Source organism: Scylla paramamosain, unplaced genomic scaffold (genome assembly GCF_035594125.1).
Source record: "Scylla paramamosain isolate STU-SP2022 unplaced genomic scaffold, ASM3559412v1 Contig67, whole genome shotgun sequence".
In the NCBI taxonomy this organism is placed as follows: domain Eukaryota; kingdom Metazoa; phylum Arthropoda; class Malacostraca; order Decapoda; family Portunidae; genus Scylla; species Scylla paramamosain.
The window spans coordinates 427,501-452,494 of NW_026973732.1; the positions used below are offsets into that span (position 1 = coordinate 427,501).

A 24,994-nucleotide genomic window follows, 5' to 3' on the forward strand; every position below is an offset into this window, starting at 1 on the left:
TTATCTTGATCCTATAATGTCCGCTTTATTAATGCAAGAGATATCGTGTTTTCACATACCTAATAACTTTCATTTTATTCTTATTAATTGACTGTTCAACTCACTAACGCAAGAATTTAAAAAAAAAAATGTCCACTATTTCACCTCTTTCAGTGGCAAACTCTGGAACTCTTTTCATGATTCTAATTTTCTTGACCACCACCTTTAGCTATACACCACCTTTAGCTGAAGCCCCCTAATGCCTCAGCACTAACAGCCTAATTACTGTCTTATTCCTCTTGTGAAGGACTTCATGATTCCAGTGGTAGTTTAACAAGCACTGTGCTTCACTTGCTTCATCAACTTTGTGCCGCGTGAGGACATTCGCAGTATTGAAGAAAGAAAGCATTTAATCCTTTCTGCACAATAAATTTCTGAACTTCCTCACATCCTTTAGCCGGAATCCGTAGAACAAATCCTTTATAATTAGTCAGAATATAACAAAGATGTAACAAATCATAGCGGATGTTTAACTCCATATAATTTATAACTCCATGATGGAAGAAAATATATCGCAAATTTTAAATCCCTTAGTGGCATCCAGATCACAATGTTACTGAAAACGCACCAGAACAAGTGTCCCAGGCTGAAACCACTCTGGAGCTCCCTGCCTGCTTCTGTCACGCCATGAATGTCCCCATGAATGAATGTCTCTGAGAAGACATAACCACTCTGGAGCTGCCTGCCTGCTTCTGTCACGCCACACTCCCCATGAATGAATGTCTTTGAGGAGACATAACCACTCTGGAGCTGCCTGCCTGCTTCTGTCACGCCACACTCCCCATGAATGAATGTCTTTGAGGAGACATAACCACTCTGGAGCTGCCTGCCTGCTTCTGTCACGCCACACTCCCCATGAATGAATGTCTTTGAGGAGACATAACCACTCTGGAGCTGCCTGCCTGCTTCTGTCACGCCACACTCCCCATGAATGAATGTCTTTGAGGAGACATAACCACTCTGGAGCTCCCTGCCTGCTTCTGTCACGCCACACTCCCCATGAATGAATGTCTTTGAGGAGATATGTTTCAAGACACATCCTCCAATTCTGGATTATATTTTCAATAATTTTCTTTAGGGATTGGCACATGAATGGGCCTTTGTTTCTGCCTTTGTTGCTCTTCACCAGTGCCCATCTTACAAAAAAAAAAAAAAATAAAATAAATAAAAATAAAAATCTTGAACTACTTGATTATAAAAACACTTTTTAAGAACACTAACATTTATGTTCTCCAGACTGTAAGGAAACGGATGTGTTATTCGTGAAAGCGTATCAGACAACGTGTCCTTGGATACACTCAGATGATTTTTTTGATTCCTTGGCAATGAAAACGCAAAAATTTTACATCTTATAAACTTTAAATCCTCTTGTGTCATCCAGCTTATAATGAAACACATGCCTTATCACTGCTAACATACAACACGTCACACTACTTCACACAGACGATAAAAAAAAAAAAAATAAATAAATAAAAATAAAATAGTAAAATCCTTTATCTTATGAACTTTAAATCCTGGTGTGTCATCCAGTTTATAATGAAGCAGAAGCATCATTACTGTTAACATACAAGCACACGTGTCACTACCTTCACACAGATGATAAAATAAAAACAAACATAAACATCGTTAAATCCAACATCCTACAAACTCTAAACCCTCTTATGGCATCACATTATAATTAAACCTCCACGGTGTTGCTGGAAACGTACACAAACACGCGTCCTTCACCGCCCTCTCTTTTGTACCTCGGTTGCTTCTCGCCTAGGAGGTTCGATAAAGACTTCTCTCTCAGCGCTGGTCGCCTCATGGTCAGCCAGGAATGAACACTCGCGCACCACAACTTGTGGAATCAATCTACATATGGAATACTACTTTCCTTTTTCCTTTGCATCGTCTCAGCTTCAATACATTCCCACGTGGGCATAAAGGGAAGGTAAATAATGGTTGCAATGTTGCTGTGGATTCTGTTGCAGTTCCGTGAATTTGTCCAGCTGCATCCAGTGTGCCTTGACGGAGGTTTTATTTATTTATTTATTCTTTTTTTTATGTATTTTTGTTCTTCTCTTCCTTCTCTTCCTAATTTTTTTTTTCTCCATCATGCGCTACTCTGCCATTCTGTGAGCTTCTCTTCATATGTTTTTATCTCTTCTCATATAATATTTCTGCTAATTGTTAGAGGTTTCTTTACTTTTTATATATTTTTCCTTCTCTTTCTCCTACTTATTCTTTTCTTTTTCCCACACTATCCCTTTATACTTTTAACTTCTCTTCCTACTCTTTTCTTTCTTCCTCATGTAACACTTCTGCTAACAACACACCACGGTCTAACTTATTCCACATAACTACTCAAATACGTTCTCCTCTATCCCAATTAATTATCTAGCCATTGTTTCTTTCGTTCCACTTAATTCACAAGTAACTGTCCAAAATATTAAAGAGCCATGTTCTCCTTTATCCCATCTAATCAACTGATCACCCTCCTGTATCCCATCTAACTACCCACTCACTGTCTCTTCTATCCTAACTAACTACTTTCCCTTATGTTCCATGTAGCGAGGTAATGTCTCCTTTGTCTCACCTTTCTGACAAGCAAATGTTTCTTTTTTTTCGAATTTAATTACCAAGCATTTCTCCTCTCTTCCACTTCAATGGATAATGTCTTTCCTATCCTAAATAATTTACTAGCTATAGTCTCCTCCATCCAGCTAGTCTCTTCTATTCACTCTACTTAACCACACTCAATAGTAAGCCAGTCTCTTTCACCCGACTTCTCGTAAACAAACAGGCCACTGTCTGCTCTCTCTCACCTAATCCAATCTTTACTCCATTAAATTAACCATCTTGCCAACAATTAAAATACCGCCCTCCCTATTTTTCCAGCCCAGTAGCATTAATGAAGGTAATCCCTACCCTCTCTAGTTATCGGTCTTTTTGTCACCATTCCCAGTTTTATGAAGGGCAAGGCGCGTGGCGATGGGCGGAGCTTCTGACCATCAAACTCAAGGGGTAAATATTGGCTAAGCTGAATCCTGGGAGGCTTAATCATCCCCATTATGTGCTGTGTGTAGTGGGCTTCTGATGTAGTGTAGTGAAATGAGTTGTTGTTTGTTGGGGTTTGTACTACAAGTGTTACTGGGTGGTGGTGGTGGTGGTGGTGGTGGATGATGGTGGTATTAGTAGTAGTAATAGTAATAGTAGTAGTAGTAACACTGATGTATGTTTCATATTTTTTTTCACTGCAGAATGAATAAATTATTTTTATTGTGTGTGTGTGTGTGTGTGTGTGTGTGCGTGTGTGTGTGTGTGTGTGTGTGGTTTGAGGCACTCTCTCTCTCTCTCTCTCTCTCTCTCTCTCTCTCTCTCTCTCTCTCTCTCTCTCTCTCTCTCTCTCTCTCTCTCTCTCTCTCTCTCTCTCTTCCCTTTATTCGAATCTCCTATACAAATAACTAGACTAGAAATGGTGTCAAATTGTAGATCTTTGGGACAGAATAATATCGGAAAACTTCCCCCATGGAATGCTAGCGAAAGGTGACTGTAGCGATGAAAAGGTTTAATGCATTGTACAAATCAAGTTCTGTAGCACAGAAAGGACAATATCAACTTCTTATTCTCTCTTTCCTGTGCCCATGTAAGCAATTCTTAACAGTGTTCTGAATGGAGACGTAGGTGTTAAAGGCAACACAGGTCAGGAAATGAGCTCTTTATTCCTGACTAGTAATTTCATAGGAAGAACAATACTAACTACCTATTCTCTCTTTCCTGTGTCCATGAAAGCAATTCTTAACAGTGTTCTGGATGAAGATACAAGTGGTAAAGGCAACACAGGTCAGGAAATGAGAGTTTTATTCCTGACTAGTAATTTCGTAGGAAGGATAATACTAACTACCTATTCTCTCTTTCCTGTGTCCATGGAAGCACTAGTTTCTGTTAATTCAAAACGTTTATCTTACTGAGTTGAGAGAGAGAGAGAGAGAGAGAGAGAGAGAGAGAGAGAGTGTGTGGTATTTAAGTTCCATGATTTCTAATTCAAATTTTCCTTTTCCCTTTCTCCTCTTTTTGCTCTTTCTTATTTTTTTTTTTTCTTCTTTTCCTCCTCCTCCTCCTCCTCCTCCTCCTCCTCCACTTCACAATAATACCTAGTACACTCTTTTCTCTTTTTCCCTCCTCTCCCTCCTCTGCCCTTGTCTCCCTCTCTTCCCTCTTATTTATTCATGTCTCCCCTACGAAGCCTTTTTTTTTCTCTCCTCCTCTCTCCTCTTCCTCTCCTCCCTTTCGTACACTTCCCTCTTTTAATCCCCAGACATTCATATTTCCTTCCAATTCTCTCTCTCTCTCTCTCTCTCTCTCTCTCTCTCTCTCTCTCTCTCTCTCTCTCTCTGTTCCGGGACAGCGGTGAATTGAGTTTACCCGCAGGACATTTATGTTTTATAATCCCTCAAGTCAGGACAGGAATGAGAGCGGATCTTCCATCAGCAAGCGAGGCAAGAGAGGCGTCCTTTGCTTCGCTCAAGTGGGATCTACGGGGCTCACTGCATTGCCTGACCCACGCTACCCAAGCTCTGCCCCTCCCTCACCTTGCTTCCCCCGCCACTGAATGGCAGAGACTCAGAAGTTGGCAGTGCACAGTCAATAGGGAACTTTACAGTATTGGGAATATTCATAAGTGGGGATAGGTGGAAGTAATATTGTGTAGGTTTAGTTTATACGTTTGTTTATTGACTGCCACGTTAAGTCTGATGCATTTTTGTAGCTTCACTTGTTTTAAGTAAGGTCTTAAGAGCCTGCAAGGAATCTAGCGATATTTGTCATCTTCTTAGTTACCTACGTAATAACACACACACACCAGAACACAAGATAATAATGCAAACTCCAAGAAGCTATCAGATTAAAAGCTTACGACCATTTAGCTATATAAGAAAAAAAAAATAAGACCAGTGGCTATTAGGACATCAAGAACTTCAAACGCCCAGTGATTAATAAAACAAACTTCATCTGAGCAAATCGTCAAAATTGTGGCTTGAAAACATCCGTAGCATCACTGAACTAACGATAATACCAGCATGGAAAACCTCAATTGTTAAGAAATAAGCTAAGATTGTGATGGGCAGGGAAAGAAAGGAGATTATCGGTAATATGAGACGCTGTAGCCTAGCAGTTCCTCTGTGCGCAGATAAAACAACAACAACAACAACAACATCAACTAAACACCTGCACGAAACAGTGACACTATTAAAATGAACATGAACAAGGAGACCAATTGAAATGTTGAGGCAAAGAGAAGGTTGACAAGTGGTGATTGGAGACGCTGCATCCTGTTTCCTACTAGTTTCTCAATGCACAAATAATAAACAACGACTGAACAGATACGCAGAACACAGGGTGATCAGAAACACTGCGGCTTATTACCTTCCTTACTTCCTCTATGCGCAAGTAACAAGCAAGTAATGACTGAACAAATACGCAAAAATATGGGTTGACCAAAAACACGCCAGGCTGTTAACCTTTCAGTTCCTCTATGCACAAATAATAAATAAACAAAACACATGCTCACAAAATAGTGACTAGTACATTACCAACATAGACAGGAAGACGGGGAAGAGCAGGGAGGGAATATGACGCCTTCAAGGTGACTGACAGGCGATTCCAACACCCCGCGGCTCTCCACGGCACAGTCTACACCGCCGCCTCGCAGTTCTCACGACCACGGCACACAGTAATGTTACGGAGGCACAATTACCGGGGAAACTAACACACGGGCCGTCATTTTTACGTCACCACGAGATAATGGAGAGGCGACCAAAAACTGAAGACTATCTTCGTTCAGTTCACAGCACACGGTATTGACACGGACGCACAAGTACTAAGGAAACTAGTAAGCGGCCCGCTGTCTTGACGTAAACACGCGGCAGTGGCGAGGCGAGCAGGACTAAGGCGGCTGAGAGTTACAGATCCAGTGTCTCAGTTCGGAGGTTCATTGTTTGGAGTATTGTTCACGCAGCTGAGCCAAATGTCCACGGTCTCACAGTGCGGGAAATATCTATCGTACTCTTTAGTGTGTAGGAGAATAAGTGAATTAAGGATGAGGTGTAATACAAGATCTCCAGGAGACGTACTTATATTCAATGGCTTTTATTGTCACATGAGACTAACCCGCGCTGATTCGAGTCATACATTGAAGCGTTACGTTGCCAGATTCGCCACGGAACATTAATCCAAGACGTGTGTGTGTGTGTGTGTGTGTGTGTGTGTGTGTGTATGTGACAGAGAGAGAGAGAGAGAGAGAGAGAGAGAGAGAGAGAGAGACTGCATGATTTCTATTCGAATGATTTTTCTTTAACTTTTATTTATTTATTTATCTATTTTCATTTATCTATTTATTTATTCTTTGGCTGGGTAAACACTCAGTGCCACCACCACCACTGCGATTTGTGGCGGTGTGTTTCGGGTATTGCCAACATAATCATCATCATAATCTCCTCATCTTTCTTTTCCTCTTCCTCCTCTTCTTCCTCCTCGTTCTCCTTTTCCTCCTCTTTATCATCATCAAATTATCTTCCTCTTCCGCCTCCTCATCATCAAAAATTTGTTTATCTCCTCTTCCTTCTCTTCTTCCTCCTCTTTCTCCTCCTCCTCTCTCTCTCTCTCTCTCATCTCCTCCTCACCATCATCATAATCTCCATCTTTCTCATCACAATCACCACAACCTCCTCCTCCTCCTCCTCCTCCTCACCATCACCACCACCACCATCATAATCTATTTCCGATAATACTGCAGTACAAATGTCTTCCAAACATCCTATCCGCATCATCATTTCTGTCTATTCCAGGTCACCCAAGCAACACTTCTCTCTTCTCTCCAACTCTAATGGTTCTGTCAGCACTGTCTTGTTTTACCATCCTTTCGTTGACATTCTGCTTTCCTAATTGTCTGTGCATCACTGTCTCTGCGCTTACTGTGCCCTGAGTATGTCGACTTACTTCTTCAATGCGCTATCACCATCAAGAAGCGGAGTTGGGATTCGCTTAAATGGACATGCCGTGACTCTCTATATATGACGAGGACAGACGAGACCACGAGCAAATATACCGGGTCAGTTTCACAGTCTCTTCGTAAGCTATTCAAACGAAACACTCCTCTTATTTGTTCGGGAGCTTACCAACTTAGGAAGCGTTTTTGGTTGATAGCTTATGAAAAGACTGGAACTGATCCTTTTGCCTTACCAGCTCCAATTTTCGGTACTCTCCCAAACGAAAAGCAGTGGGCAAAGTTGATTGTGGAACCTGACGACGGCTAAAGTACTTTTGTTGGTCAGCTAGCAAGAGGAAAAAGGGTGACTCTGGAATTGGCCTGTCAGCAATAAGGCGGTAGTTTGAAGGGTTGGATTGGATGGGGACGATAGGTGGAAATAGGTAGGTGTGTTTCGTACAGGGACTGCCACGTGTAGACCTGATGGCTTCTTACAACTTTCCCTATTTTCTTATGCTCTCATGTTCTTTTAAGGAGGAGGAGGAGGAGTGGTCAGACTTTCTCGCCTTCCACCTCCCTGGAATGCGTCTTCTGAGCGTCTGTAATCCTTTTCACCCTTTTGACACATCTTTTAATCACTAACCACTCCGAGATATATTTTCTTCTAAATTGCAAAATTTTTTTTTTTTTTTTAATGCCTTCCCTTTCCTGTAGATGATTATGAGGAGAACATACATTGTTTTCAGTGTTGTGAATTGTTGCATACCGCAGTGGAAGGGCAGCAGGGTGTTGCGTCATGGCCTTCCCACTTCCCAGTCTTCTTATCTTGACTGGTGCGAGGTCGTCACGGTGGCCTGTGCTTTTACTGACGGCGTGGCGTATTTCTTCACTCATTACATGGTCTAGGTAATTAATATTCAGGATTTATGTTTATTACACCGGTGCGAACAAGACAAAAATTTTACGTTACACAGTTTTGATAAAGAGTAATTCGAGTAGGTGGGAAATATTAAGGAATTTTCTATTACATCAATGAAAATAAATAGAAAAATCGTTAAGTACATTTTTTTTTCTTAGGAATAACATATTTTAGTCTATTTCTTTTCAATATATTTTAATCTTCCTTTCTGAAATTACCTATTTTTTTTTCCTTTCCAGAAAATAATCCCTCGAATTTCTTTTTACTCCTTAGGGGTTTAACTGAACGATTCCAAATAATTTCTTTATATATATATTTTTTTTCATGTGTGTGTGTGTGTGTGTGTGTGTGTGTGTGTGTAGGTAAGTAAAGTTTATTGCTTTATAATATTAATACAAGAATTACTGTAACCTTTGCATTTTGTAGCAAAGTGTGTTGAGCCGCAGCTCGTGCAGACTTGCTTGAGTTGAGCCATTGTCACACAGAGAGCAATCACGCTTTGATGTGAATGATCGTTTTCAAAGATATACATAATCACACACAAAAAGATATAAATTAACGTTAATTACATGCATACACATACATACACATTGTTACCATCAAGCGAGTGAAAGCAGTTGTTGTTGTGCAAGCGAGTTTGTCATTGAGGAAGGAAAGGAGCTGGCGGTGAGGGCGAGGATCAAGACGAGGCCTAAGTCAGCGAGTTTCTTGTACGGTCGGTGTTGAGATAATGTTGATGTAGTAGTAGTAGTAGTTGATGTCGTGTAGGTCTGAATCAACCTTTGCCGCCTGCTGGCGGTAATACACACACACACACACACACACACACGTATACATATACACACACATACACACATACATATACTTACATATACACTTAAGCATACATACATACATATACACATACATATACATACACGTACATATACACACATACACACATACATACATATACATGAGTAATATAACTGGAACATTTGTGGGAAATAATAATAATTTCAACAAAATAATAATAGCATAATGACTTACAGAATTATACTTCTATTTAGATATAACACATTAGTAATAGTAATTAGTGACATTATCTACAGCAATAAATGAAGAAAAAGATTGAATTACAATTGATATTATATATTTTATAAAGAAAATAAATGTTTTTTTTTTACTTTTTTTTTATATCTATATACAACAACAACAACAACAACAACAACAACAACAACAACAAGAACAACAACAACAACAACAACAACAACAACAACAACAACAACAACAACAACAACAACAACAACAACAACAACAACAACAACAACAACTACTACTACTACTACTACTACTACTACTACTACTACTACTACTACTACTACTACTACTACTACTACTACTACTACTACTTCTACTCACATATATATAGGTGTTAGCGTTGAGCATACTGTTTGATGCGGTCTCCTTGAAGATTCTTGGCTCATTTCTCAACAACCTAAAGGCTTTCCTGGTGGCAGATTGTGCTGCATTACAATCAACACATCATTAACAATAGCATCATCAATATTTTCATTCATTTTCAACTTCTTTTATATCACCAGATCTGTCACGTCACTAATTACTTTTTGTAATGTCATTATTCTATCAAGTACTTTCCAGCTCTCCTACATTTCCTCAACAGTTTAATATTTTCCAAGCCTCCTTTACTTTCTCTATTCATTTATCCATCTGTTTATTCCTGTCCTTGTATTTCCTCCATCCATGCTCCAACCCTCTGATTCTTCCCTTGTCCTCTTCCTCTTCATCACACACTCCATCACTCCATCCTCTATCTGTTTCCACCTTGAATGTTCTAATTTTCTTTCTCTCATCTTGTCTCCTTCACATACTCCATCCTTCATTTATTTCCATCCTTGCATGTTTAAGTCTTCTTATTCCCTTCCTATCCTCTCCCTCACACACTCCATCACTCCATCCTTTATTTGTTTCCATCCTTACTTGTTCAAATTCTCTCATTCACCTCTTATCCCTTCCGTCACAGACTCCATCACTCCATCCTTGCCTGCTCTTATTCTCTTATTCTCTTCTCATCCTTTCCCTAACAAGTTCCAACACCCTTACACTTCAGTGGAGGTCAAACTCTCTAACCCATAGCTTTCAACACCCAGCCTGCACATTCCAGATGCTGTCACACATCCCTCCTGCCTCCCAAACACTGTCACACATCCCTCCTGCCTCCCACAGAAGGGTTTCATATCCCCTACTACAGTGCCCAGCATTCCTGGAAGTCCTATCTTCCGGCTCCCACAGAAGGGTTTCACATCCCCTACTACAGTGCCCAGCATTCCTGGAAGTCCTATCTTGTCTTCGAATGTTCTGTAGTGCATGGTCTGGATCCCACCGAGGTACACGTGGCATTTCTGCTCCGTCATGTCCAGCAGCTGCTCTCGAACCTGTGTAAGAAGAGGTGGTGGTGTTGTACTTTTCCCTGTGATGGACGTGGAGCTGGTGTTTCCAAGAGTGGTTTTCTTTGCAGTGTTGTCAGTGAAAGGGAATAAAGTTGAAGGTTAGGTTTACTTGAGTGTCTGATATCCTAAGACTTTTAGTAATAACAGGTGGTGATGGTAGGAATAGTGCTGTAATAATAATCCGTCTATCTATATGCCAGGCTGCCAGTCCCACAGGAGGTGGTCCAGACAAAGCACCACACACTTATATACATATCATTAAGAAGAAGAAGAAGAAGAAGAAGAAGAAGAAGAAGAAGAAGAAGAAGAAGAAGAAGAAGAAGAAGAAGAAGAAGAAGAAGAAGAAGTTCCTGCAACAAGCAAGAAAAGTAAGATCGCGGTGTGCCAGTGTCAAGCGACCTAACGCCTGGCAAACAATCGCCACAGATATCTAAAGTTGCTAGTAAACTCATTGACTTTATGGGATGAACTTTACAAAATAACTCAAGAGAGGTAATACTAATACTACAGTTCTGTAGCCAGACCCCATCTCGAATAATGCGTGCGTGGAAAAGTTGGAGGGAACACAGCGGAGAATAAGAGAGATGGTTACTATACTATTCATCACTCAAACTAAAACAATAATCGCAGCATTCTTAAAACAACTGCTAAAAGCAAAACATTCCTCCTTAATCGGATCGTTAACCCTTTGACTTCCACTAGGTACGCCTTTCGCTAATCACCAGTCAATCTGAGACACCTTTACTCGATCGACAGCCATTTTGAACTGGAAAGAAATTGCAAAATGTATTCTTTTCATCGCTAACTTTTTCATAGATGCTTATAAAGACTTCACGCATTGCCTCTAGTGCTGCTAATTGTTTGGTGACTCAGTGAAAGGTTAACGTAACTCACTAACATCCAAGTGTCGATGACCTTCACCTGTTACGCGTCACTCACTTTATATCCGACAGTGTAGTAGGCCACAAATATCCTCGTTGTGGCCAGCAGGTCTGTTGCTGTTTGTTCATCCTTTGTGTTCCTCTCTCTTAGTGTGTGTTAGATATTTCTGGTCTGCTGTCGTTAGTTCTTCTTTGTGTTCCTTTGTCTTTCTCTTCCTCCTCCTCCTCTCCCTAAAAGACATCTGGAGCGTGTTGATACAAGCTGAAGAGAAGCAAGAGTAGAAAGAAGATGAAGATGAGGAGGATGAGGATGAGGAGGAGGAGGAGGAGAAGGAGGAGGAAATGAGATGCCTTTTTTTTTCCCATATCTCTAATTTCCCCCCCTTCTCTTTCTCTCTCTCTCTCTCTCTCTCTCTCTCTCTCTCTCTCTCTCTCTCTCTCCCTCTCTCTCTCTCTCTCTCTCTCTCTCTCTCTCTCTCTCTCTCTCCCACACACACACAGATAACCCAACCCTTGCCTTCCCTTCCCTTCCTCTACACTTTCTATCCCGGTGACTCAGTATAGTGTACATACATATTTCCTATTTGTTCATTGGTCGGCTCAATAAACGGCAATGAAGCGTCAAAGTTTGTGTTAACGCGTCCATTGGAGGGTCGTTTGATGTGCGGGGGGAATGGGACAATTCATACAGGCCTGGTAATTACAGGAGTTGTAATGATGATAGTAATAATAATAGTAATAGCAATAATGATAATGGTTGTTGTTTTTGTTGGTGGTAGTGGTGATGTGGTGGTGGGGGTGATGATACATCATTGGAAAAATGCTATACACGTATGTACGACCTTGTTGCTACACACACACACACACACACACACACACACACACACAGTAGGAAAAAAATGTTCAGTTGAATGATTTAACTTTTTTCCTAATCTTTTCTTCTCAGCCTCATTAATTTGTACGCACGCACGGCTCTCTATTTAATGAAGCAGTTTTCCTACCTATATTTCTAACAAGAGGGACATCTGTCGTCTTTTTCTCGTGGTAGATGTCACTGGCTATGGCTGCCCTCTGACGTGACTCTTGGGACTGCCTTCTTCCTCTCCCCTTCCACATTCCCCACTCCTGTCTCTCTCCCACACCCTCTGCTTCTCATATCTCCTACACCTCCATCGCCCCCCCCCCCCCGTCGTCTCTCTCTCTCTCTCTCTCTCTCTCTCTCTCTCTCTCTCTCTCTCTCTCTCTCTCTCTCTCTCTCATTCTCACGGTCTTGTAGCTTTTATTCCTCCGCCCCCCTCTCTCTCCAGAAGCTAATCCGTAGATCAAGGAAATGATGAGCTCTCACCACCCTCGTCCTGCTCTGCGGATGATGTGTGTGTGTGTGTGTGTGTGTGTGTGTGTGTGTGTGTGTGTGTGTGTGTGTGTGTGTGTGTGTGTGTGTGTGTGTGTGGGACGTTGGAAGAGAAGAAAAAAAAAAAGAAGTAACATACAAATAAAGACAAACACTTGAGGCAGTAGAGCCACAGCAAGCCAGCGTGAGTGTACGGCATCGTGGCATTAAACAACGGAGTGAAGGACACTCGTACTTGACCAAAACACATTTCTCTATAACTGCTCTTCTTATATACATTGTAAGCAGATTACCAAGAACATTTTATCCTTCCACATATATAAAAAAAATAAAAAAAGTGAACAGACACTACCACCACCACCACCACCACCACACGGGATGGGACTCACAAAGGGGATGGAAAGTCACTACCTCACCAAACCTTCCTTTTATGAAGAAAACAGTAATAATCATAATTGGTTTCATTATTGAAAAGAATCATCAAAGTATATATCGCGGCATCAAACACCGGACAGGCGGGATACCCCAGGTTCCCCAAGTCTTTCAGAGCGTTGCAGCCGGTACCCTCTTCCCCTTCCAGCCCTCCCCTATGAATAATTAGATAAACTGGTAACATACCGAGAAAGCAGAATGATAGTGACTGCGTGAGCGAGCCCCAGCGTGCGGCGGAGGGCCAGCCACATCGACACTGTTGGCGTCTCTCGATGGACTCAGTGCTGTGTGAGTGAGTGCACGAAACTCAAAGCACGAAACTCAAAACAAACTCTAAAAACTAAGTGCTGTGGTGTCGCTGTTTTATTGCTTAAAAAGACACAGCAACATTCGTGACGTGCCTCCAGTAACCAGAGACGCAGAGTGCCTCACTCAGAAACACTCACAAACATCACGTTACTTTATTTCCCGCAACGGGTGAATTCTCCTGTAAATAGTGCTTTAATTGAACTCTCCCTCAAGCCTATTAATATAAAGCAAACTTAAATACAGTGTTCCTGCCGCTGGTACAACACAGCAACACAGCAGCGGAACATGCAGCGTTGTTCATCAGTTTTCTGTCCTTGACGTCTGCTATTACTTTCCGTGAACGTTTTTGTGTTTTGTGGTCTGATTCCATCAAATTATTGGACGGACTGACAGATCTGCCCTCAGCGCTCCACTGCAGTAGTAAAGAAAAGAAAAAAAGTGATATATGTACACAACATAAAGAAACAAAGGCACCGCAAGACTTCATACCATATATTTCCGGTCACCAGTAATTGCATCACTGGCGTATAAATGTAAACTGGAAAATGTGGTAGAAGTTATTCTTATACTTACATAATAATACAGAAGAAATAAATAAAATATTTTAATCAAAATCTTACACACACACACACACACACACACACACACACACACACAGGTGTAATGGTGTGTTGTGTCGGTGATGGTGCAGCACGTGTGCCAGTCACTACACAACACAGGGGCGGGTTCCCACAGGCGGCTCCAGATCCGAGGACTGCCGACCGTTCTAAAGTTCTTGAATTTCCCCTACCACCATTTTCACTCCATGACTGATACTCCCATAACAGTCCACAGTACTTAACTTTATCTTATTATCGTTGTTAATATAAATATTCACATTAAAAACAATAGCAGTAATTCTTATTGAACTTTTGGTGCGGCACGAACACAGTTAGGGAAATACTGTGTTCAAATATATCTTCTTTACTCTCTATAGCTATGGGGTTCCCATGGTTCAGTGGATAGAGTGACAGTCTTCGGAACTTTAGATGTAGGGCGCCAGCGTTCGAATCCCTATAAATCATACAAAAAATAAAAGAACATAAAAGATGGCCTGATAAAAATTATTAGCATCATAATAAACAGTATTTTTCTTCAATAAACGCGAACATAAGATGAGGAAATAGACAAACTTTACAGTTAATTTGTTGGGTCCTCGTGGCTTAGTGGGTAGAGTGATGCATTACAAGTCTGGCGGGAGGGAAGCATGGGTTCGAACCCCCACTCGGAACTTGGTAAAAATTTCACAGAGCATCCACTCCAAAACCATGTAATGGGGCTGCCCAGGGGAGCAAGGAAGGTGTTCTGATCTCTCATGCTTCCACCACTTGGACCCCCCTGGCAACTACAAAGACCACCAAACTGACACACTCAGTCAGTTAAGGTCAGATTAGGAGAGCTTAGGATAGCTTAGGATAGGGTCAGTTCAGTGATCTATGTAACTGCCAGGGTCAGGAGCAAAGATCAGCAGAAACACTACCATCAGCAGATGGAAGAGGATGAAGCGGCAGCACTAACACCACCGAGGGAAAGATTAAAATTAAAAATATGTAATTACAATGAGAAAAATGAATTACAAGTAGAAAAATTGCAATTAAGAAAATAAGCGGCAACACTAACACCACCAGGGGAAGCATTAGAATTAGAACAAGTAGACTTAGGAAAATGTATTACAATAAGGAAAACAAAAATGAATCACAATTAAAAATATATTAGAAGCATTAGAATTAGAACAAGTAGACTTAGGAAAATGTATTACAATAAAAAAAAATGAATCACAATTAAAAATATATTACAATTAAAAGAATAAAACTGAAGAAAATTAAAATTAGAATAATTAGAATTAGAATAATTAGAATTTTCTAGAATAACTAGAATTAGAAACAGAAGAATTATAATTTTAATTAAAAGGATAAGAAAAATTTGATTTAAAGAATTATAATTACAATTAGAAAAATTAAAATAAGAATTAGAATTAGAATAATTAGAACTGGAATCAAAAGAATTAAAGAATTAGAAACTGCAACAGCATCAGAGCGGAAGCAGTATTTAATGTATTTCTGGTGATCTGGCAGTCAAAAATTATAGGATAAGTGTCTTGAAACCTTCCTCTTGAAAGAGTTCAAGTCATAGGAAGGTGGAAATACAGACACAGGCAGGGAGTTCCAGGGTTTACCAGAGAACGAAATGAATGATTGAGAATACTGGATAACTATTGCATTAGAGAGGTGGACAGAATAAGGGTGTGAGAAAGCAAAAAGTCTTGTGCAGCAAGGCTGCGGGAAGAGGGAAGGCATGCAGTTAGCAAGATCAGAAGAGCAGTTGGCAAGAAAATAGCGGTAGAAGATAGCAAAAGATGTAACAATGCGGCGATGAGAAAGAGACTAAAGACAGTCAGTTAGAAGAGAGGAGTTGATAAGACGAACAGCTTTTGATACCACCCTGTCTAAAAAGAGCGGTATGAGTGGAACTCCTCCTCCTCCCAGTACATGTAAAGCGTACTCCATATATGGGTGAATAAGGACGGATTCAGAGTTAGCAGCTGGGGGTCGTGAAAAAAACTGGCGGAGACGTCTCAGAACACCTAACTTCATAGAAGCTGTTTTAGCTAGAGATGAGACGTGAAGTTTCCAGTTTAGATTATAAGTAAAGGGCAGACCGAGGATGTTCAGCGTAGAAGAAGGGGACAGTTGAGCATCAATGAAGAAGAGGGGATAATTGTCTGGTAGGTTGTGTCGAGTTGATAGATGGAGGAATTGAGTTTTTGAGACATTGAACAATACTTAATTTGCTCTGACCCAATCAGAAATATTAGAGAGATCAGAAGTCAGGCGTTCTGTGACTTTCCTACGTGAACTGTTTACTTCCTGAAGGGTTGGACGTCTATGAAAAGACGTGGAAAAGTGCATTGTGGTATCATCAGCGTAGGAGTGGATAGGACAAGAAGCTTGGTTCATACCATTGATGAATAATAAGAAGAGAATGAGTGACAGGACAGAATCCTGAGGAACACCACTGTTAAGAGATTTAGGAGAAGAACAGTGACCGTTTACCACAGCAGTAATAGAACTTTCAGAAAGGAAACTTGAGATGAAGTTACAGAGAGAAGGATAGAAGCCGTAGGAGGGTAGTTTGGAAATCAAAGCTTTGTGCCATACTCTATCAAAAGCTTTTGATATGTCCAAGGCAACAGCAAAAGTTTCACCAAGATCTCCAAAAAGGATGACCAAGACTCAGTAAGGAAAGCCAGAAGATCATCAGAGCTGCCTTGACGGAACACATACTGGCGATAATATAGAAGGTTGTGAAGTGATAGATGTTTAAGAATCTTCCTGTTGAGAACAGATTAAAAATCTAGATAATCAGGGAATTAAAGCAATAAGACGTTAGTCTGAGGGATTACAACGGTCACCCTTTTTAAGAACAGGCTGAATGTAGGTAAGCTTCCAGCAAGAAGGAAAGGTAGATGTTGACAGAGAGAGTTGAAAGAATTTGACTAGGCGAGGTACAAGCACGGATGCACAGTTTCAGAGAACAATAGGAGGGACCCCATCAGGTCCATAAGCCTTCCGAGGGTTTAGGCCAGCAAGGGCATGGAAAACATCATTGCAAAGGATTTTAATAGGTAGCATAAAGTAGTCAGAGGGTGGAGGAGAGGGAGGAACAAGCCCAGAATCGTCCAAGGTAGAGTTCTTAGCAAAGGTTTGAGCGAAGAGTTCAGCTTTAGAGATAGATGAGATGGCAGTGGGAAAAATGAAAAAGCAAAGTTATTGGAGATGTTTTTGGCTAGGTGGCAGAAGTCATGAGGGGAGTTAGATCTTGAAAGATTTTGAAACTTTCTATTGATGTAGGAGTTTTTTGGTTAATTGGAGAAGAGAGTTAGCATGGTTCCAGGGAGAAATATAAAGTGCATGAGATTAAGGTGATGGAAGTCTCAAGTACCTTTGAGTATTGTTTAATTTCATTTGAACATGTTTTTTTTTTTTTTATCACAAAACTATGAGTGAGCCAGTGAGCCAGATATTTCTGGCAATTCACAATTTCAACACAATTTCAATTCACAATTACAACTAACGACTGCTGTCGTTAGTTGTAATTTTAGCCTTACTGTGAAAAACAATGCACTTCGATTTAGAGGCATCATGGCCACTCCATCCTTAAGTTTCTTAATATACACTTTTAATGATTGAAGCGAGGTTTTCATATCAAACTTCTCTTTTTCATTGCATGTAACTTTCAGTTTATTTAAAAGCCATTCCTCATCTTTATCTGTTGTACAATCACTGTTACCACCATTCATTAATCTCTTACTAAACACTTCAATAACATTATTAATATAATTTTCACCGTCAATAACACCAGACCACTTTGTTTTATCAGACTGTTGCTTAACCTCTTTCAAAAATTCTTTCATATTCTTGTTTCCAATTTTTTTCTTGAATTGCGACAGATCTTTCTTCCGTTTCATTTTTCTCACACAAAGACAAAGCCTCTTTGAACATTTTCCCACTCATATTAATTTTCCGACATTCATCAGAGTTTCTATTTCTTCCAGTAATTAGCCATTATTGATAATCGTCCCGTGATTTAGCATACAAATGTTTGACTCGTCTATTCCATCCTGGTATTACACTGAACTTGTTCCTGTCAATAACCTGCTGTGCATAATGACTAGAAGAGTACAAAACATTACCACCAATTATCATATCAATCTCCTCAATTTGTGCAAGGTGGTCAGCTTTCTGGCAACCAACACTACACCATCTAGGTGCCTCGCAGGGCATAATGCCTTGTGTATTACCAATAATATTTTAAAATGCATCTGGAAAATCACTTTTTTTTTCCCCCATTGGATAAAACACTTATTTCCATGTTCAATTATAATAGTGCTACAGACATTGTTAGACACCCAAGTGAACGTTTGCCGCCATTGGTAAATGATCGGATCCGACAAGTTGATACAGAGCCTTAACATGGTTGACACAGACATCCTTTGAGCTTCCTCCTACAATATGGTCTAACCACTTACAGCAGCAGTTACTGTAAGGTATAAAAATCAAAGTGTTACCGTCCATCACGTTAAAATCCAGACAACACAAACAATTTCTCTCACAAAAGGTCACCAAGTTGTCCCAGGCTCTGCTTATAAAAGGATCTGCATCAAAACCACCTAAAATAAAAATTAAATTAAAATCATGATTGATTAAAACACTTGAAATGTTCCAAGGCAAACCACCTGTGAAGATATTCTTCAAGTGTCTTCCTTTCCCATGTTACACTCCTCATATATACATTTATTATAACAATGTTCAAATAACCCACTGGTAATTGCAAAGCAATATAATTTTTCTCAAACAGAAACACCTTTACCTTAAAGGTCAAATCTTTCTTCCATATACAGGCCAGTCCACCTTCACACCTCCCTACATTGGATACAAGAGCCTTTCCAGAGTAGGCAGCTTGCACACTTACACCCTCACATTTCTCACTGACAAAATCTGTCACCAAGTCTGTCCTCTAAAACAAAAGTCTCTTGTAGAAAAATAAATTCATACTGAAAACCAGTTAAAGTGCGAATGACATCAATATTCTTCTTTAAAGAACAACAATTATATGTGCAAACTTTAACATCCATATCGAAAAACAAAAAACGATATATATATATATATATATATATATATATATATATATATATATATATATATATATATATATATATATATATATATATATATATATATATTTTCATGTATTGACTTCAGCTAAAGAACAACAATTATATGATCAAACTTTAACATCCATATCGAAAAACGAAAAACGATATATATATATATATATATATATATATATATATATATATATATATATATATATATATATATATATATATATATATATATATATATATATATATATATATATATATATTATCATATCATTATCATATCGAAAAACGATATATACATATATATATATATATATATATATATATATATATATATATATATATATATATATATATATATATATATATATATATATATATATATATATATATATATATATATATATATATATATATATATATATATATATATATATATATATATATATATATATATATATATATATATATATATATATATATATATGTATATATCGTTTTTCGATATGATAATGATATGATAATATATATATATATATATATATATATATATATATATATATATATATATATATATATATATATATATATATATATATATATATATATATATATATATATAAATATATATATATATATATATATATATATATATATATATATATATATATATATATATATATATATATATATATATATATATATATTTTTTTTTTTTTTTTCTTTTTTTTTCTTTTTTTTTTTTCTTTTTTATGTAAGAAGGACACTGGCCAAGGGCAACAAAAATCAATAAAAAAAATGCCCACTGAAATGCCAGTCCCGTATATATATATATATATATATATATATATATATATATATATATATATATATATATATATATATATATATATATATATATATATATATATATATATATATATATATATATATATCGTTTTTCGTTTTTCGATATGGATGTTAAAGTTTGCTCATAAAATTGTTGTTCTTTATCTGAAGTCAATACATGAAAATAGCTGGACGAAAATAGTCAAACTGACATCGTCTTTCGACACAAGACCCGAATAACATGAATCAATCAGCACAGGTCCCACAGTGACAAACACATGGACACCAGCCACTTCACCAAACTACATACACCTAACAACTACATACAAATGATGCACCGTCTCACCACAGGTATGGAACTGACGCAAAATTCTCCACCGGAACCCCCGCCATGTTTCATTTATCTCACCCTCTCATCGCTGGAATAATCACTAATACCTATACAAATTAACCCTGCTACTGACCCAAACCTGAATACCGTTGCATAAAGAGTCAAAAGAGATATTTGACACAAAATACAGATCCTGGACACACCTCTGACACGTCTGCACGCTGCCTAAGCTGGGCTCCTCTGAGACCCGGAAACAACAACGATACGTTGTCAGTCACTGCCTGTGTCCGGCTAAAGTAACACAACCCTACAATCCTATTAAACATTAAACATAAACATGTACGAACATTTATGCACTTAATTCCCAAATTTCCCTGCCTAATGCATTTCATGTAATTCAATAGTCCAACATAATTACCAACATAGACGAAGTTATAACTAAAACACCACAGTACAACCCATAAATAAACCACGCCAAGGTGGTTCACTTATTCAGTGATACTTACATATTACATATCACATATTGCATACAACACAGACCTTACATAGAAATAAATTTCTAATATATTGTGATTTTTACTATAATCACAATACATATATGCACTACATTTTTTTCATACTTGGAGGAGACCAGCCGAGGCCACAAAAACCGGAAAATGTCCGTTTATGTTCTGCTGTCATAGAAATAACGCTAACACTGAAACTCAAGTTTAATAACGATTTCTCAATGTAAAGTCATAGGTGAAAATAAAAAAAAAGAAACAGGGTACCATAGTTACCTATTAAAAGATATGAATAAGTGAGGGTACTGGTTAACTCCTGCATTCGCTGCATTTGCATTAAGTTTATGGTATAACTTTCAAAGTAACCACTCTGACTATAAAACGCGCAATCGAATATTTCAAGGATTTAAGTGCCAATAGCTACAATTTAGCTTACAAGTCTTACTCAAATTACCATATTACCATTACCTATTATCCGATGGTTAATATCATGACGTCAGTAATCTTCATTATTATCGCTATTCTCGTTGTAATCATTCTCATATGCACTTGATCTGCATCCTGTGCAAAACAAGTCACGTCACCAATTGTGAAGGGATGTCACCACCTAGTAAACAAATCTATCAAAAAGGTTGCTGATCTCGTTACCATCGCTACCGTTACATGACATCCGTATAGAGGCGGTGTTCACTTCCTTCCTAATGAAACACGAGGCCAAACAGCAGAGGTTACTGGCTGATCTGTCATCCCTGTCAGCCCACCCGGTGACCCGCGCTGACCTTTCTCAATCTATGGTAGATCCCCACGCTAAATGTAGTTGTTATAGTTCAAGCAATGTGGGCGTATGCACACACACACACACACACACACACACACACACACACACACACACACACGGATGTGAAAAAAAATGTGCATAAAATTTTCTGAACTCATTTCAAACTTTCATTTTCTGGCAAAACCAAGCAAGTCAGGGACAAAACTTTTCTAATAAACTTAGTCTTCCGGGGCAGGTTGGGCTGGGACCTCACCAGACTCCTAAAGCAGTACTTCGCTGCCAATTTAAAAAAGGCGGAGTGGGAACAATAGCAGAAATATATGTTCTTTGAATTACGCAACAACGATTATTCAGAGGTGAGTGACCGAACGCTTCCATAACATAGCAAGTCATCACAAGGCAGGCGGGTATGTGAGACTGTCTCGTGGATTTTTTTCATAGCATCAGAAAACGTCGTGTAATATTAAGGTGTAACTTCAGGAGTACATTTGCACACTAAACTAGCTTACATTTAGGGAATGTGCTACATTCAAGTCAGACTACACACACACACACACACACACACACACACACACACACACACAGTTGGTAGCGCAGTGGTTGGTACGCCTGATTCATACTCGGGAGGACTCAGGTTCGAATTCTGGGTAAGGTCAGAAGTCTTTGGGTGGACTTCTTTGCAGTGTAGCCACTGCTCACCTGGCAGTGATTAGGTACCTGGTGTAAATCGGAATTAGTGCCCCGCAGCTAGGTAGGATAAACAAACTCTGAATAGAAAAATACACAGGGGTGACCTGACTATCCTGTGCCTAGTCTACCAGGCTGACCGGCGCCATCTGGCACCCAAAGTATCAACTTGTAACATACTTCCTTAAGGTTAAATGTGTATGTGTATTACTGTATAAGTACGCAATATGTGGACTTTCAGCTATAAGGCTGCAAGATTAATAAACCGGATATTATTATTATCAATTATAATTATCATTATTATTTATAATTATTACTATTATTACACACACTCACTTCCGAACTCATGCCATGTTTCTCCCTATTTAAAGACCATAAGAACATAAGGAAAGCTGCAAGAAGCTAGTAGACCTATACGTGACACCCTCTGCAAGACAACAAGAAAAAAAAAAACACCATCTATAGCCAGTTTGTAGCCACTTATTCTTATCAACTATACAATGGATTTGAAATACTCTCAATGCTGACGATACGAAATTTCTGTGCCAAAAGTCCTTCACAGGCACCAGCGCGCCCTGCATCACTCCGCCTCACGCACCACCCCAGCAAAGACTGGCCAGGGTCACCACTCACCACTGCCACGCACCATTTCTCATCCTCGCTGGTCTGTTGCTCGTACATTTTTTTTTTTTTTTTTATGTAGGAAGGATACTGGCCAAGGGCAACAAAAATCTAATAAAAAAAAAATGCCCACTGAAATGCCAGTCCCTTAAAAGGGTCAAAGCAGTGGTCAAAAATTGGTGGATAAGTGTCTTGAAACCTCCCTCTTGAAGGAATTCAAGTCATAGGAAGGTGGAAATACAGAAGCAGGCAAGGAGTTCCAGAGTTTACCAGAGAAAGGGATGAATGATTGAGAATACTGGTTAACTCTTGCGTTAGAGAGGTGGACAGAATAGGAGTGAGAGAAAGAAGAAAGTCTTGTGCAGCGAGGCCGCGGAAGGAGGGGAGGCATGCAGTTAGCAAGATCAGAAGAGCAGTTAGCACCAATATATTATTTTCTTCGATCAACAACTTAAATTTCTATGATTTAGGAGCATCTTCTTGTAGCTATCTCATCATATGATTACTTAGTGCAGCGCAAGGTGGCTTTAGTACCAGGTGGATATCACATAAACCATCTTTATCTAGTTGGTGAAGCTTATCGTGATGGCAAACCTTACTGAATGCGCACATGCCTCGTCAGACTTAGTAATCGAGTTTAGTCACTGCTATCCGTTTTCAACATAAACACATCCAGGCTTATAAACAACTGGTGCCCATAGTCTACTGTTGCAGAACAGAGAATATCATAGTCAGGTCCTAATTTCTAGTCCATCTTGATCAACCAGGAGAGAAGGGAGGAAGGGATGAGGGTGGATGGTCATTTCAGGGTTAACAAAGCGTCAGTAGCTCCAACTAGCTCGTTGTGCGATCTCGAATCCTCAAAAATATTCGCTTCATATCTTGTTTCCTTCGCACAACTTTTCATTATTTTAAGGCAAGAACTCAAATATGTTAAAACTAGTGGTGTATCTGCAAATTATACACAGGCATCTGTAAAACAAGGGTGAAATTATCATTATCGTACGTTACTGTAACGAGACAGATATGAAGCACTTAACATAAAAGGAAACGATTCTTGTGTGTGTGTGTGTGTGTGTGTGTGTGTGTGAGAGAGAGAGAGAGAGGATTATCCACCCTCGTTGCATGTTAGCAATGAAATACTCATTTGTAACATGTCATATATACTTCATATTTGTCAAGATATTGTAACATTGTAAACAGTAAAGGTTTAGCAGAAAATGAATTGATCCGATATTAAAATTGTGGCATGAATTTAACTGACTCTTACAATATTCCCTCCACTCTCCACAGTGTCCACACACACACACACACACACACACACACACAAAGTTGAGGATTACAGACTTAATTTACTTCAAAACAGCATACTGACCAATACTGATCTAAAATCCAAGCAAAGTAAAATATCCCGGACAGAGCCTCTTCACAAGGGAATGTAAAAAAAAAAAAAAAAAAAAAAATCTGAAGAGAGAGGCTGCCGAAGGTTTAGTGAGGCGGTATAAAAGATCTGAGACGCTCTCCAAACACTCCAATTAGAGGCGATGGAAGGGCGATCAGTGTTGGTGACAAGTATGATGCCGGGGAGCAAGTATATCCTTAATTAACACGGTCGGAATATCACACGCACGAAAGAAGATTTTTATCAAAAGTTTTAATTTGTTCTGTTATTTCCAAAAGATCTCCAGTTTCAGTTTTCTCTTTTATTTCGGAAATCAATCTGCACATTATAAGTTCCAAATGTGAGCCACAAAATTAATTTTCCCGTCGTGCACTGAATAAGATGGAGGCAAATATTGCTATGCCGCGACACACAACCCTTTCAATTTTACCTTTTTGACAGCCGAATGTGTCGCTTTTTTTTTTCTTTGCATTTGCTGGTCTTCTTCAAACACACATATAAAATAGTAACAACAACAACAACAACAATAACACTGTTACTGCACACTTTTCTATCCACAATATAATGAAAAAAAAAAAAAAAAACATTGGAAGGGCAGCATTTCGATTACAACGTGAAGGAAACTCCATCAGCCGCCACAGCACCTCACGCATAAGTAACCCTTGCCGTGAAAACCAGCGGGCCATAACACAATTAGTTCACTGATGACTCTCACTAGACAATGACAAATGATCTGAGAGTATTAACAGTTCTCTTCATTTAATTAATTGATGAGAATGATCCAGACAGCTG

The 24,994-nt window shown here is 39.0% G+C and overlaps 2 protein-coding genes across 2 annotated transcripts in view; both read right to left on the reverse strand.

The window, feature by feature from the left end:
• LOC135098509 (uncharacterized) overlaps positions 1 to 22,860 on the reverse strand; it is an 85,317-nt gene extending 62,457 nt beyond the window's left edge. The window contains exon 1 of the mRNA XM_064000920.1: positions 22,695 to 22,860. Within this exon, the coding sequence (XP_063856990.1) occupies positions 22,695 to 22,860 (166 nt within the window). The remainder of the gene's footprint in view (positions 1 to 22,694) is intronic.
• LOC135098515 (uncharacterized) overlaps positions 9,367 to 24,994 on the reverse strand; it is a 53,322-nt gene continuing 37,694 nt past the window's right edge. Inside the window, exon 3 of the mRNA XM_064000934.1 lies at positions 9,367 to 10,360. Coding sequence (XP_063857004.1) covers positions 10,025 to 10,339 — 315 coding nt within the window. The 5' untranslated portion in view covers positions 10,340 to 10,360 and the 3' untranslated portion in view covers positions 9,367 to 10,024. The remainder of the gene's footprint in view (positions 10,361 to 24,994) is intronic.